This window comes from Megachile rotundata, chromosome 13 (assembly GCF_050947335.1).
Source record: "Megachile rotundata isolate GNS110a chromosome 13, iyMegRotu1, whole genome shotgun sequence".
NCBI classification, from domain to species: Eukaryota; Metazoa; Arthropoda; class Insecta; order Hymenoptera; family Megachilidae; genus Megachile; species Megachile rotundata.
This window is the reverse complement of record NC_134995.1, coordinates 8930269-8945967: the sequence shown is the minus strand read 5'-3', so window position 1 is coordinate 8945967 and position 15699 is coordinate 8930269. Positions and strand designations below refer to the sequence as shown.

The following is a 15699-nucleotide window of genomic DNA, read 5'->3' as shown; positions in this document are numbered from 1 at the left end:
ACCGCCCTCGTAAGAAATGGTCACCTCCCTCGTACAAGAAATGGTCACCCCAGGAAGTAGCCGCGACCAAGGGGTGACGCACGAGGGATTCCGTGATTTGGGAAAAACCCGTAGCAGGTAATAAGGTGAAAAAGCACTCTGACCCTGACAACGATGATTGAAAATAACGGAATAGGAAATTAAACATGCTGGTCCCAAGCAGTAAACTTGGGTACCGACGCGAAGGTATTTTTTGCTAACGAAAAATGGTCAATGGTCTAATAAACTTATTGCCTGTACGGTCAGTCCGGGATCCTCGGTCTATTGCCTGGTAAAAATACAAAAGATAGCTGCATCGCATTCTTAGGCGATGCAACAGATATATAGTGTATTTAGAGAGGAATCGAAATTCGTTACAAAAATGTGATGTTTCGTTTAAGGAGATTTTGTGACGTGAAAAAATTATGTGACGTGATTGTGTGATGATCTGAGTGGGAATGTAATGTGTGAAGAAGAAAAATATCGAATGCTTTGGTTGTTGTGATATAGGTATCGTTGTATGTACAAAATTATTAAATACTGGGTGGACAGAGTAAAGGAGGTCCTCGATATCACGTGACCCTTCTATGGCGCTCAATTCAAATATGATATACAATATGACTTTTTAATATTTAAAATGTATAATAAAAACATTATACATCTAACTGTAAAAAATTAGTGATTCATATGAAATACCACATTAATGAGTTCGATGATATGTAGCATTATGTTTGAATGTAATAAATACGATTATATCGTATGGAGCAGTAGTAACTTCATCAAAAGAAATTACAAGGAATATCATATTGTAACAGATCACATTTATCATATAAAAATGGTCAATAGCTTAGTTGCAATATGTATCATCGTCTGTATCTGTAAGCGTATCTTTAATGCGTGGTTATTGTAACTATTACATGTGAACTATGAATCAATATTACTTTGGGTTTGCTGCAACAGAGTGAAGTACGATCCCGCTGTTGTTATCACCTGCAACAGGAAAATTATGAAATTCATTTGAAATTCCCAAGTCATCAAATTTCTGAATTTTCAAAATCTACTGTTATCTAAATATATTTTCCGGAGTAGATTTATGAAATACATAGATTAACTTTAATGTCCGCCTGCGTAAATGTAGCCAGGGTCGGCAATATTTTTGAAGAATTAATTAAAAAAAACTTTATGAAAATTCACGAAATAATTCCACGTGTGAACAAACACCTAAAACAAACGAAAACAAAAACAACATAATATAACAAATTTAATACTTTTCCTTTGTGTGATAATTGCAACATCTACGTCTCATGTGTGAGCGGCCATTAAAGTGTTAATATATGTAACATACTGCATTTAATCTGCTCTGCAGAAACTATTTCGCTCACCCTAGTACTCGTTTCTAAAGAAACTATGAAGAATCCGAGGCCCGAAATATAACAAGGTTTATTAGATCTCATGATGAGCATTATAAAATCTTTCTTTAGGTTGTCTATGCCTTTAGACGAAGGTAATAGTAGCCACGGCCCGGAGAACGCCGCTGTGGCTAAGTTTACACTTTCACGTATGATACAGTCACAGCTGTACGAAAACATGATTAATTGACATACGGTCGTCAGGAGATGGAAAAAGAAAATTACTTTCCTCTGGATCAGATCTAACTATGAAACAGCTGAATAAATTTATTGCCATTAGGTTCACAACGATAAAATAAGAACTGACTATTCGGTGTAATATAAAAATAAAAGAAAATTCCAAGATAAAGTATGATGTACTTCATATATTAATACTAATAATACTATAGCCAAAATTTTTGCTTCGTAAAAAGAATTCGAGGCATAAACCTTGAAATGTTCATAACAAAATTTGAAAATCATCTCGAAATAATTTACAAAAAAGTGGAGACGTGATCAAACATTTCGTAAAAAATTGCAGAGTATGAAACTTGAAATATTTTCTATAAAAATTTCAAATACGATCAATCAAATATTTGGTGCATTTGAAATATAAATCTTGAAATACTTTGTACAACAATTTAAAATGTGAAATACTTCGTATGTAAGTGCAATATCGTAGAAATTTTAGATGCATACTAACCAGTAACACCTGAAATCCATCCAGACAAATGAGCATACTGAACGTCATCACTTGTGCGAGTACAATAATGCCGAATACTTCTTGTAATTCATTACAGTACGTAATGAGTGCCTGATGCTGTCGAATGTAGCTTTTAAACACGTCAGGAGCATTATCTTTTAGGTACAAGTCTGATTTCTGATCGAGTCCGTTCTGAACCTGTCCACTGTATTTGTCTGACAATCTATATTGCAGTATTCGAAATTGTCCAGCGACATGAAGGTTTATTATGCAGAGGACATTGTCCAAGGAAAAATAGGAGAATCCAACGGGACACAAGGCTAGTGCCTGTAAAAATATGGCTGTTGTAAAATAAGATATGTCCAAAAAGTTTCATGTCTACTAAGAATTTTGAATATTATTTTATAATAGTTATATTGATAGTGAATATCACGAGACACTGAACATAAGTACCTGTGTGATATAAGCGATTTCAAAATATGGCGTCGCCTGTATTGGCACATTAAGATACATTTTGAAGGGTAGCACCCTTTCGGATTCGTTCTTGAACAAATTCACTGGAATAAATAATGTTTAAAGTAAATAAATAATGTCTAAGAATTAAAAACGAAGATATTACTTTTTATACTCGAAAGTGTTGCAGATTACGTACCAAGAAGTGGAGCGCAGACGTAAGACACAATCGTCAATTCGGTAAAGCAGACAGAGCCACAAACGAAGAAACTGCATTTGCGTTTGCACGTGGTCAGTATCGACGTTTCAAAGTCGTCGTAATCGGCCTTCAAAAAGTTTCGCACCATGTATGCTATCAGGCCGAAAAGTTTCTTTTTGCGTGGGAGCAGAGCCAATAGTTTAATCAACGGCACCAGTACCGATAAAAGGTTCAACAATCCAAAAATAAGGTTCTGCGAACAGAAGAAATTAAACTTATTAAACAAGACTATTTGCCAAATTGAACAAATTATCGAAAGCTTCATTTTAGGCACTGACCTCAACATCGTCTAAGGAGTGGTACATGATCGTCGTCTGAAGATATATCCCAAAGAGAAGCGACCACATCGTAAAAAACAAAGTGACGCTCCTGAGCCAGCGTTCGACACGACCGTCCGCGAACCACAACCCTATTAGTTTCATAAAAAACGCTGTAACAGCGAAGGATAAGTCGTCCACTCGTAAAATAGTCATACCGAGTTTAATCACTGGACGTTTCGACATGAAAGCTTTGAAGGAAGCTTTGTATCGAGCCTTACCCCGAGTCTCATCAGATACTTTGATGTGCTATTAATCACGGTGATTATTTATTCTTAATGCGGTCGGTGCATCGACAATGCCAAGGTAAAAGGGATTCGCCAAGAAATCGATTTCTTTCCGCGACGCACGTGGTTGATGAGTTATGCAAGACCCTAAGATGAGAGTAATTTCACCATGTGAAACGTAATAGCGATCAACAGCTGCAACTCTGTTTCGCAGTGGACTCCGCTAAATGGACGAGGATAGTTCTTGTTCGAACGAGAAATCACATGTGGCGAAGAAGTGATTGCTTCGGTGATCCGGTTGGAGTCTCGAGGGGATGATTCTCGTGCTACCACGTCCGACGGGGTATTTCGCTTATGTGCTGTGGTTAGTTATGGAATTCTATGGAGGTGCACCCTTTCTTTCGACAATGTGGAGTGCGATGCACCGAGGACCTGTAACACGTATGTGGTATTATTTAGTGTGAATTAAAATCTGCACATATGGAATTGTATTTGTGATCTTGTGGGAGGAAATTGAGAGGAATCTTGCATTTTAACAGATCGTATTTATTAGATAACAATGTTAAACAGCTTAGCATACATTTCATGTCTCAACTATGCACTGATATTATTTTGCGTCTCTTGTAGCAGTGTGAAGTATGATGCCGCAGTAGTTAGCACCTGGAAACAAAATAATTATAAAATTATTCTGAAATTGCTAGCTCAAGTTTCTAAATTTGTACGATCTACTGCTATCAGATAAAATATATACTTCACAGTGAATTTACGTGTTTAATGCATTAAATAGTTTATCATTTTTAATACATTATACTTGATGTACAGGATGTCTCACAACTAGTGTAGGTCCCTGAAGAGTAGCTGATGTGATTCTGAATAAGATCTCAGTTTGAAAAAATGAGGTTTGAAGCTTCGTTTTTGAATTATTACCTGACCCAACTAGTTGTGATACTATGACCTACACTAATTGTGAGGCATCCTATGCATTATGTAATGTACTGTATGTACCAACATATGTAATGTACTATATGTACCAACATATGTAATGTACTATATATACATATATACGTTCCTCACCTTAGTGCACGTTTCCAAAGACGCTATAAAGAATCCGCTGCCCGTAAGATAGCAAGGTATATTAGACCTCATGATGAGCATTATCAAATCTTTCTTCACCTCCCTCACACTTTTAGTCGGAGGTAATTGCAACCAGGGTCCTGAATACGCTGCTGTGGCCAATTTCGTGCTTTCACGAATGATGCAGTCACAACCGTACGAAAACATCACTAACTGACAAACAGTAGCCGCGAAGTGGCAAATAAACATAACTTTCCTCTGAGCCATTTCTGCCTATGGAAAAGCTAGATAAATTTGTTGCTATTAGGTCCACTACGTGAAAATATTAAACAAAAATTGTCTAATTGGTATGATGATTCACATACAAATATGTGTATGATTCACATATATCATTCACATGTAAGTATGTTACAATTGTGTATACTAACCACAAGTATTAGGTAGCCATCCAAACAAATCAACATACTGAAAGTCAACACTTGTATGAGTAGAACAATGCTGAATACTGCTTCAACTTCATCGCAATACTCCATGAGCGACTGATGCTGTCGAATGTAACTTTTAAAGACGTCAGAAGCATTATTCGCGAGGTACAAAAAGTTTTTCGATTCCTGATCGACATTGTTTTGATCCTGTGCAGTATATTTGTCGGATAATCTATATTGCAGTATTCGGAATTGTCCAGCGAGGTGAAGATTTATGATGCATAGCATATTGTCTATGCAAAGATATGCGAATCCAATAGTGCACAAGCTTAGAGTCTGTAAAAATACATCTTTCATGAAAGAAATCGTCTGGAAACGATAGTTTAAAACGAAACGTGGCATCAGATTTACTGTAATATTTGTCTGTGAATATGTTTCGAAGATTAATATTAAAACTTCGATTATTGTTATTGTTTCAATATTGACAGATAATTAAAGAAACGCAGAACTATTGAAGCATGTGTCTTAATTATGTTACATTGACAGAAATATAGTGCATGTCGCTAAACGAACGTAAACAGATGCACCTGTGCGATATATCCGATTTCAAAATATGGCGTCTTTTGCATGGGCAGATTAACCCACATTTTAAACGGCAGCAACCTTTCAGTCTCGTTCTTTCCCAGATTCCCTGAAATTGAGTAAACATGTTAAATAACTTTTTGCAGTATCGAAAGCAAGATAATTTTTGACTATACTTGTAAGTGTTGCAGCTTCAACACGACATACCAATAAGCGGAGTAAAAATGTAAGATATAATAGTCAATTCGGTAAAACACACAAAGGTGCAAGCGAAGAAACTGCATTTGCGTTTGCAATTGATCAATACCAATGTTTCGTAGTCGTCGTAATTAGCATGAAAAAAGTTTCGTACCATATGTAGGATTAGATGGAAAAATTTCTCCCTGCGCGGGAGCAGAATCAGTATTTTAAACATTGGCACGGTCGTCGATAATAGGTTCAACATGGCAAAAAGACAGTTCTATGGAAAAATTAGGCGAAATTGTTATTAAACATTTAAATCAATTCAAATTATAATATATTTGCAATATATCAACGAAAGGATAGTACAATTAATTGGTGAGTTAAGGAACTTTGGATACAGCGAATCACTAAGTTAATGAATGGATGAATTCATGGATTGATGAACTGAAGAATTTACTGATTGAGATATTTTTGAATTGATGAATAGATGAATAGCTGAGTTGAAGAGTTCAAGTAAAGCCTGAGTGAATCATTGACGGTTTGGTGGATTGGTGTACTGATGACTTACTGAACTGATCGTTGACGTATTGATAAATTGAACGTACAAAATTTACAACTGTTCAGACTTTATAGATCAGTTCCGCGACTCTCAAGCTCTTTACATTTAGAAATAAAACAAAATAATTTAAATGTTCTGAATGTGGAATATTTAATAATTCACAGATTCAGAGACATCGAAATACTATATTTTCGAGGTTGTATATTTCAGAATTTAAAATTTGTCCATTTAAAATCTTATGTAAGAGTTCTTGGGGAGCAGCTAACACATGAACACTTAACCCATGACCCACAAAATACAGCACGAGCAAATACCGATCGCACGATATTCTCACCTCGAAATCGTCCGTAGAGTGGTAGATAATCGTCGTCTGAATATACACCGCGAAAAAAATCATCCCCATCGTGTAACACAAAGTAACGTTCCTGAGCCAGCGCTCGCAACTACTGCTAGCGAACCACAGCCCTATTAATTTCAGAAAGAACGCCGTAATAGCGACGGAGAAGTCGTCGACTCTTAAAATAGTCATACCGAACTAATTACTGGACAACGTTTCGACATGAAAGCTTTGAAGAAAGCTTTGTATCTCCGAGTCCGATCAGATACTTTGATGTGTTATCATTCACGCTAGCTATCTATATTTAATACGACCTGTGAATACGGCGTAAGAGAAAAGGGGTTTGAAGAAAAGCGACTTCTCTTGCCGTGGCGCGCAAGGTCGATGAGTTATGCAAGACCCTAAGATATGCGGAAATGACCGCGTGAAACTTAATAACGATCAACAGCTGCAACATTGTTTTACAGTCCGCTAAATGATCAAGGTAATTCCTTTCTTGAAGGTGAAATGGACACGTGTGCATGGGGAAAGGGCTTCGAAGGGGTCTGTTGCTGAGGGGATGATTCTCGTGGTATCGCAACGTTTACTGAACGTATGGTGTCCGAGTTATGGGATAGTCTTTCCTTCAAGTAGTGAGCTACCGGTTGTATATCACCTGTAATATGTAATACGTTATTTAGTGAAAGGGACTGCTATGAAAAAGGGAAATGGAGAACAGCTGTGGTGAAGGGATGCCAGTTGGACGAGGGATTCATTTGCTACTGCATGCTCAACGTATTTCATTTATTTAACGTGCTCTATAGAATCCTATGCATTTTGTGTTCCTCTTAGAAGCGTGAAGTACGAGGCGGCTGTACTGAGGACCTGCAACAGATATTTGAAATTTAGTGAAATTGAAAGTTATGGAAATTTGGGGATCACATCATAGGATGATAGGGTTAAGTATTATGTACTTCACAGTGAGAGTGGGCATAAGTTTTTAGCGGCACAATTTTTCGTTCACACTGGTAGTTTGAAATCAACTCCTAAGGTTAGGTGGGATGGATCATCTCATAGGATGGGGTGATAAGGTTAGGTCCTAGAATGCATTTCATAGCGAGAGGAGTAGACAAGTTTTTAGCGACAAAATTTTTCGTTCACATATGTAGTTTCAAATCAATGATGAGTCATTACATTCTAGCGAGTATTTTTTGATCTAGACAAATGATATAGTTTAGCTCATTCAGTTGATCAGTTTTGATTTAGCTCGTCTGTGTCAGAACCTTAGCAGTAGAGTCTGCAGTTTTCTATTCAGGTATTGTCTTTTATTACTTGCTCACATTGAAACACTTCATACATCATTTCTCCACTTGAATTTTAGTGAACCAATAGAACAAAACCAGCTGAATCAGTATTTAGCTAAACCTACTAAACCAACCTAGTTAAGCCAGCAATGTCACAAAAGTGCCCTCCGCGTTTGTAAAAATTCTTCGGCACCCTAGACTCTAGGGCCTAGAGTGATGAAGTGCATAGTAAAATTTACCCTACTAGAAGTTTCCATGGACACCACGAAGAGTCCATTAGCCGTCAGACAACAGGGTTTGTCGGACCTCATGGTAACAAGTAACAAATCCTTTTTCAGCTTCTTTGCAAATTCACTCGTGGATAGATAGGTCCATGGCCCATCATACACCGCATAGCTAATCTTTAAGCTCTCTTCTATAATACTATCGCAACTGTACGTGAACATCAGCAGTTGACCTACTACGCTGATTAGGTGAAGAATGAACACACACTGTTTGTCATGCTGGTCTGTCTACAAAATATTTGGATAACACGATCTTGGATTTGGTGCAAATGTAATTTGGATTTGGTTAAAATTGTTGTGGATTGTCAAGTTTGCAAGTGGATTTGAGGTAATTTTATTTTTTTATAAAACTGTAGGTTGAACTTTATGTAATGGACCAAAAACAGTCAGTACGAATATGGCAAAATAACGAGAGTCTACTGCATCTAAGCTTCTGTCAAATATAAATATACACAAAGTACAAGAAAAAATGCTGGAATATTCAATAGTTAAACTTAAATATAGAAAAATATTTTAAGTGAAATTAATTTTGATCGCAGGTTTTGAAAATTAACCAACAGAAAGGATATAGACGTACAAAGACAAATTTAATAGAACAATTTTGATTACAAAAATAAATATATAGATAGACATATAATAATTAGATATCAGGATAATTAATAAATAAGTGTGACTAATAATTATACTAACATAACAGTTGAATAATGATTGTTATATGATCTTACTCTATACGGCTTCTTAGTAATGTGAAATATGATGCAGCAGTACTCAGAATCTGTAACAAAATATTTGCCATTTGTCAATTCTGTCAAATGAGTAATGTTAATCAAACTATTCCTTAGCACATTAGAAACGACATAGACATTCAATAAAACAGTGCACGAGTGAGATACACAAATGAATACAAACGAGTAACAATGCCAAAATGAGTAATATTAATCAAACTGTTCACCTTAGTACAACACATTAGAAAATACATAAACATTCAATAAAACAGTGTACATCATTTTTGTCAAAGCGACAAGTTTCCCCAACAAAAAAAGTTGCAAATGTTACCGTGCTGTAAGTTTCAACTGAAACTGGAAAGAATCCATATGCAGTCATGCAACAAATTCGTCTAGATCTTAGCATAACCATTATCAAATCCTTTCGAAGCTTCCGTCCGTGTTCATTCATCGGCATTTGTGTCCACATTGTCGAATATATTGCTTCACCGATTTTGTCACTTTCCACCATTAAGCCGTTGCAGCTATAAGTGTACATGAAGAGTATACCCATGCTGCCCACAAGTAGGGAAATGTAAATTGAACGTCTTCCTATGGAGGACTGCGCCTGTGTGCAAGAAATAAAATTATGCAACAAATATTATTATTCCAAATACTTTTGCTTTTGATTTAAACAGCTGATATTTTGATAATACTCTTGTAGTTTAAATTTCGTGCAGTGAATTCTCGATATATTGCCGAGATTTTGCAAAAATTCTTGAATGTCGTTGGTCGATTGTCAGCATGACGTTGATGGAAGAATTTTTCTACATAGCGCAACGATAGCTTTACGTTCTTGTTAGTGTGCGTGGAAATCTCTGTGAGGCAATATAACGAGAGCCTACTGTAACTAGTTGACAAGCTGACAGTAGTGTAACAAGTTTGTCTATATGATATAAATTTCAAATAATAATGCAACAGTTGTACGTTCTCCTTATTGAAAAACCTTGTCAAGGCAATATAACGAGAGCCTACTGTAACAAGTAGACAGCTGACAGTACTGCAGTTATTAGCCTACTAACAGCTGATAGTAGTGTAACAAGTTTGTCTATATGATATAACTTTCAAATAATAATGCAACAGTTGTACGTTCTCCTTATTGAAAAACCTTGTCAAGGCAATATAACGAGAGCCTACTGTAACAAGTAGACAACTGAGAGTACTGCAGTTATTAGCCTACTAACAGCTGACAGTAGTGTAATAAGTTTGTCTACATGATATAATTTTCAAATAATAATGCAACAGTTGTACGTTCTCCTTATTGAAAAACCTTGTCAAGGCAATATAACGAGAGCCTACTGTAACAAGTAGACAACTGACAGTACTGCAGTTATTACCTACTAACAGCTGATAGTAGTGTAACAAGTTTGTCTACATGATATAATTTTCAAATAATAATGCAACAGTTGTACGTTCTCCCTATTGAAAAACCTTGTCAAGGCAATATAACGAGAGCCTACTGTAACAAGTAGACAGCTGACAGTACTGCAGTTATTAGCCTACTAATAGCTGATAGTAGTGTAACAAGTTTGTCTATATGATATAACTTTCAAATAATAATGCAACAGTTGTACGTTCTCCCTATTGAAAAACCTTGTCAAGGCAATATAACGAGAGCCTACTGTAACAAGTAGACAACTGACAGTACTGCAGCTATTACCTACTAACAGCTGATAGTAGTGTAACAAGTTTGTCTATATGATATAACTTTCAAATAATAATGCAACAGTTGTACGTTCTCCTTATTGAAAAACCTTGTCAAGGCAATATAACGAGAGCCTACTGTAACAAGTAGACAACTGACAGTACTGCAGTTATTAGCCTACTAATAGCTGATAGTAGTGTAACAAGTTTGTCTACATGATATAATTTTCATATAACAGTGCAACAGTTGTACGTTCTCATTATTGAAAATCCTTGTCGAGGTAATATAACGAGAGCCTACTGCAACAGACTGCCATCAGGCTTTGTCCTATCGAAACTTTCAAACACTGAACGCTGCTTCTACTTCTCTAAAGCTAGCATAAACCTGATTTATACCGACCAGTAATATTTGGTACCCAAACAGACAAATCAGCACGCTGAATACCATAACCTGCACAAGCGTAATTGACGTGAACACCTTCTCGAGCGCCTCGCAGTAATTAATGAGCGCCAGATGTTGTTGCACGCAATTCTTAAATTTATTGTAACTTTCCGTAACTTGATTACAGGGAATCAACTTTTCACTACTCTTCTCCGTCTCTGTGGTTGTTTCGCACAGTATCTCCATTCTGTAACGGAGTATGCGAAACTGGGTAGCCAAGTGCATGCTCAGTATGGAGAACATATTGTCGAAGCAGAAATAACACACTCCGATGTGAAATATAGTTAACATCTGAGAAGAATGTCCGAGTTAAGCTGATTTTTTATATCATTGTAATTTATCAAAATGTTTGGTGTTGAATTAAAGTCATGAGAAATGTACCTCAACGACGAAGAAAATTTCATAGTATGGTGTTATAAGCAGTACTGTCATGTACAAGTTAAACGGATGTATTCTGTCCGTCTCATTCTTCCCCATACTCGCTGAAACATAAATTAATCGAAAACCTTCAAAACTAACCGTCAGAATAATTGTCAATTTTTATTTTCAGAAATGGCGAGGATCAACGCGAGACATTGCAATGATCTATTTCCGAGTTTACGTCATTTGCTCAAATATAAAAATACGGATATCTAAGGACTCAATTCAAACAGCAAAAACAATATGGAGTTTTTAGATTTTGTAATTGTTTATCTGTTCAGTGCCTGCTACTACTATATTTGCAAAATGCTATAATAGTAATGATGGGCAATGAGCGGATAGGCAATTAAATTGCTATAATGATAATATAGTCACTCACCAACGATCGGTGTTACGGTAAAAGCAGCAACGACGCACTCCCCGACGCAAATCACCGAAATCGTGTAAAGCATGCAAGCTCTTCGGCAACCAGCAAGAAACGCTTTCTCCTGCTCATCGTATTTACGGTTCCAGAAGTGTTCGCGCATGTACAGAATCAAATCAGTGAACTCCGATTTGTGGAGCAGTAGCACGTATATTTTGAACATAGTGAGAAAAACGGTTAGAAGATTGCAGCACGCGTAGAGGACGCCCTGGAACGATCGATTTTGGATATTCGAATACCATATCGTAGTTTGCTACGAACACTCAATTATGGAGTAACACCTTGCCATACGAGCACTAATTCGAATTTTTAATACATTTGAAGTTCAATTATAATTTGCACAGAATATAAGATTGATATCAATATCTGTTTCAAAATTACAAATGTGATTTGACCTAACAAGGCAAGGGGTTAACCATGTTCCTTCGTCAAGAACATACTAAGTTTCAACATACGCAAGTTTGAACTCACATTAAGATCACCCCAGGAGAAGTACAAATCTCTGACCTGAACGAATACACATATGCTACAGACAAGAGCCGTGTACCCCAATCCCAGTTTACTTCGACATCCCTCCGCATAATCTTTGGCGTCCCACAAGCCAACAAGTTTCACAAGGAAGATGGACAAAGTGAATGATATATCCGTGTACTTCTCTCCTTGCATGGCGAATATCGAGTGTCAGATGTTAAAGTCATCTACCTTTTTGTACGAATAACGCGACCCCAGTTTCGTGCATGTCTCGCCCCCACTCGCAGCTGTTCCTTGAGCGACACTCGCAAAGTACAGGAACGCATAATAAATGCATGCTGAAGTTTTGACAAGTGATCAATACGCTTGTAGCTATATCACCTTGCCAATCACTCGCTGTGACCAGATGTGGATCGCACATTGCTGAAAGTGGAGGATGACGGATACGAACGGAGTCAGCCATCTTGGACTACGTCGCTGGATATCTTGTGTGTTACTGAAGACGTTGGAATTCGGAAAATTTGTGATAAGGAATTTTGAAGCTTGCAATATATTGAAAGGTAAAACTTTTGTTAAGTTTGGAAGATGGAAATTAATTTTGGGTTTACAAGGTACAGTAAAGACTGGATAACTGCAACGTTACTGTCCCTATAATTTAGGGGGTTCCCCTTAAATCTTGACACTTGACGAGCGAGCAGCGTATGCAATGTAATCCTAACCGGCGTATCGGTGAGACAATATTAATATAACTTTTTTATTTCTTGGTTTTGCTAAATATTACTTTTATCAATGTAATTTTGAAATTCTCCTGATCAAAATAAGACCAAACACGATATAATTTGAACAACATTTGTTTATATAGTAATATTGTTTGTTTTTTGGAGTGTATTCAGGTGCGATTTTGTATGGAACCGAAAGACCATTACTCGTTGCGCTTTTCTAAAAATTTAATTTTAATTAAACACCTCGAGATACCTCGACTCGATAACTGCAACCCTTGGGTCCCGATTTTGTTGCAGTTATTCAGTCTTACTGTATAAAGATATTCGGAAATTTGGATTTTAGTGTCTTGTTAATTTAGAAAGAGACGAAAGTTTTCAGGATCTGTTTTTCATATGATGGTCGCTTTGGCGCACTATCGTTAATGTGTTAGATATTAATAATTAACATCGGTTTGGTGCCATCAATTGAGGCCAATTTATTCAGAAACTAGGAGATTCAGTGTATTACTTAATTTAAAGTGTAGAAATTTAGAAGTATAAATGTACAAAAGTATAATTTGAAATTCGGGAACTTGAAGATTAAGTTTGTGTACTAGGTATTTTCGACGATTGAAAATTTCGAAAGATAATATTTTCATTTTCAGATATTGAAATTTAAGCAGTTGCAGGTTCTAAATTTGATGCCTCGGTAATTTTGATAATTTAAATTCTGAAGACTTACAAAATTAATAACTTGTTACATTCAATTTCATCCCACGCTGTTCCTCAGTAATGTAAAGTACGATGCAGCAGTACTAAAAATCTGCAACAAGATATATAATTCAAGAACTCATGACTGCATCAAACTCCTTGTATATTGCATTACGATCATATAAAATAAGGTCCAGGAACATAGAATACGTTAATGAGAACATATAATGTCGACAGTGTTGATCCTATTTCCATGCGTCATATCCCTTACGCCCCGTATTTCTACGCGTTGAATCTCCACGCGGTGCAATTCCATGCGTTATATTCCCTACGCCTCTATTTCCACGCGCCGTAATTCCACGCGTTATATTTTCTATTTCCCCATTTCCACGCGTTGTAATTTTACGCTTTACATTCTCTACGCTCCGTATTTCCACGCGTCATATCACTTACGCCCCGTATTTCCACGCGTCATATCACTTACGCCCCGTATTTCCACGCGTTGAATCTCCACGCGGCGTAATTCCATGCGTTATATTCCTTACGCCCCTATTTCCACGCGTCGTAATTCCACGCGTTATGTTCTCAACTTCCCCATTTCCACGCGTTGTAATTTTACGCTTTATATTCCCTACGCCCCTATTTCCATGCGTCATATCCCTTACGCCCCGTATTTCTACGCGTTGAATCTCCACGCGGCGTAATTCCACGCGTCATATTCCTTACGCCCCTATTTCCATGCGTCATATCCCTTACGCCCCGTATTTCCACGCGTTGAACCTCCACGCGGCGTAATTCCACGCGTTATATTCCTTACGCCCCTATTTCCACGCATCATATCCCTTACGCCCCGTATTTCCACGCGTTGAACCTCCACGCGGCGTAAATCCACGCTACATATCCCCTACACCCCGTATTTCCACGCGTCGAATCCCCACGCATCGAATCCTCACGCGTCGAATCCCCACGCGTCGAATCCCCACGCGGCGTAATTCCACGCGTTATATTCCCTACGCCCCTATTTCCACGTGTCATATCCCTTACGTCCCGTATTTCCGCGCGTCGAATCCCCACGCGGAGTAATTTCACGCGTTATATTCCCTCTAGGCGCGAATCTGTCGCTCTCGCATCTGCGCATGCGTAATCCTCGCGCTCTGATTGGTCCGTGTTATTCCTTAATAATTCAAAAACCAAGCTTCAAACCCCATTTTTGCAAAGGGAAATCTTATTCAGAATCACGTCAGCTACCCACCATACCAGAGACCCACACTAGTTGTGAAACATCCTGTATAATCCACAGTGCAGCAATTCGCACAACATACCTCTAGTACACAGTAACAAATTGAAAATATTGAAAATGTTTACCGTAGTGAAGGTTTCTAGGGAGACAGGAAAGAACCCATTCGCAGTAATGCAACAAGTACGTCTAGCTCTTAATATCACCATCATCAGATCATTCCGAAGCATCTTTCCGTATTTATTCATCGGAATCCGCGTCCACATCGTCGAATACATTGCTTCGGCGAGCAAGTCACTTTGCTCCATTAAACCATGGCAGCTATAAGTGAACATGAACAGTAAAGATGTGCTGCCCACGGTTAGGCATATGAAGACTGAACGTCGTGCAGGGGTAGAATCCGCCTGTGTACATTTCTCCAAAGTCAGTTTTGTCATTGCAAACCTGATTCGATTATGTTGGAAGTTAAACTTAATACAGACCAGTAATATTTGATACCCAAACAAACAAATGAGCACGCTGAAGACCATCACTTGTCCAAATGTAATCAGCGTAAACACTCTCTCAAGCAACTTGGAGTAATTAATAAGTGCTTGATGCTGTTGTACGTAAACCTTAAATTTCTGGTAAACTTCGAAAGCATAATTTGTCGGAGAGATTTTCTCGTTTGCCGGGTCCGACTCCTCATATATTTGGCACATTATCTCGAATCTATATTGAAGTATACGAAACTGTGTAGCTATGTGCAGGCTGAAGATAGAGAACATGTTGTCGAAGCAGAAGTAGCACACTC

General features: G+C 37.5%; 2 protein-coding genes and 1 pseudogene across 3 annotated transcripts; all 3 read right to left on the bottom strand.

Moving 5' to 3' along the window:
- Window positions 1–812: 812 nt before the first annotated feature.
- On the bottom strand, window positions 813–3323 carry LOC100875941 (odorant receptor 10-like). Its single transcript, XM_012287221.2, has 6 exons — window positions 3100–3323; window positions 2762–3014; window positions 2563–2666; window positions 2110–2436; window positions 1401–1673; window positions 813–1008 (listed from the first exon to the last, which is right to left on the bottom strand). The coding sequence occupies exons 1-6, from the start codon at window positions 3292–3294 to the stop codon at window positions 943–945; spliced, it is 1218 nt and encodes a 405-aa protein (XP_012142611.2). The 5' UTR covers window positions 3295–3323; the 3' UTR covers window positions 813–942.
- A 591-nt stretch (window positions 3324–3914) lies between these two features.
- LOC100876053 (odorant receptor 10-like) lies at window positions 3915–6717 on the bottom strand (annotated as a pseudogene). The gene is made up of 6 exons (XR_013040369.1): window positions 6523–6717; window positions 5654–5906; window positions 5452–5555; window positions 4868–5200; window positions 4440–4712; window positions 3915–4025 (listed from the first exon to the last, which is right to left on the bottom strand). The product of XR_013040369.1 is annotated as an odorant receptor 10-like (transcript).
- A 2096-nt stretch (window positions 6718–8813) lies between these two features.
- LOC100876168 (odorant receptor 10-like) lies at window positions 8814–15678 on the bottom strand. The gene is made up of 8 exons (XM_012287182.2): window positions 15035–15678; window positions 13739–13781; window positions 12258–12445; window positions 11742–11994; window positions 11324–11424; window positions 10901–11233; window positions 9149–9424; window positions 8814–8867 (listed from the first exon to the last, which is right to left on the bottom strand). The coding sequence occupies exons 1-8, from the start codon at window positions 15671–15673 to the stop codon at window positions 8814–8816; spliced, it is 1887 nt and encodes a 628-aa protein (XP_012142572.2). The 5' UTR covers window positions 15674–15678.
- Window positions 15679–15699: the final 21 nt, after the last annotated feature.

Excerpts from the sequence above, each read along its gene's own strand:
- LOC100875941 (XM_012287221.2), bottom strand. The coding sequence starts at position 3,294 with ATGACTATTTTACGAGTGGACGACTTATCCTTCGCTGTTACAGCGTTT. Across the intron at positions 2,437-2,562 it reads AAATCGCTTATATCACACAG|GCACTAGCCTTGTGTCCCGT; the intron begins GTACTTATGTTC and ends ATATTTTTACAG. Across the intron at positions 1,009-1,400 it reads CTTTAGAAACGAGTACTAGG|GTGATAACAACAGCGGGATC; the intron begins GTGAGCGAAATA and ends TTCCTGTTGCAG.
- LOC100876168 (XM_012287182.2), bottom strand. The coding sequence starts at position 15,673 with ATGTTCTCTATCTTCAGCCTGCACATAGCTACACAGTTTCGTATACTT. Across the intron at positions 11,995-12,257 it reads TCTCCTGGGGTGATCTTAAT|GGCGTCCTCTACGCGTGCTG; the intron begins GTGAGTTCAAAC and ends CGATCGTTCCAG. Across the intron at positions 9,425-10,900 it reads TTGGGTACCAAATATTACTG|GCGCAGTCCTCCATAGGAAG; the intron begins GTCGGTATAAAT and ends TCTTGCACACAG.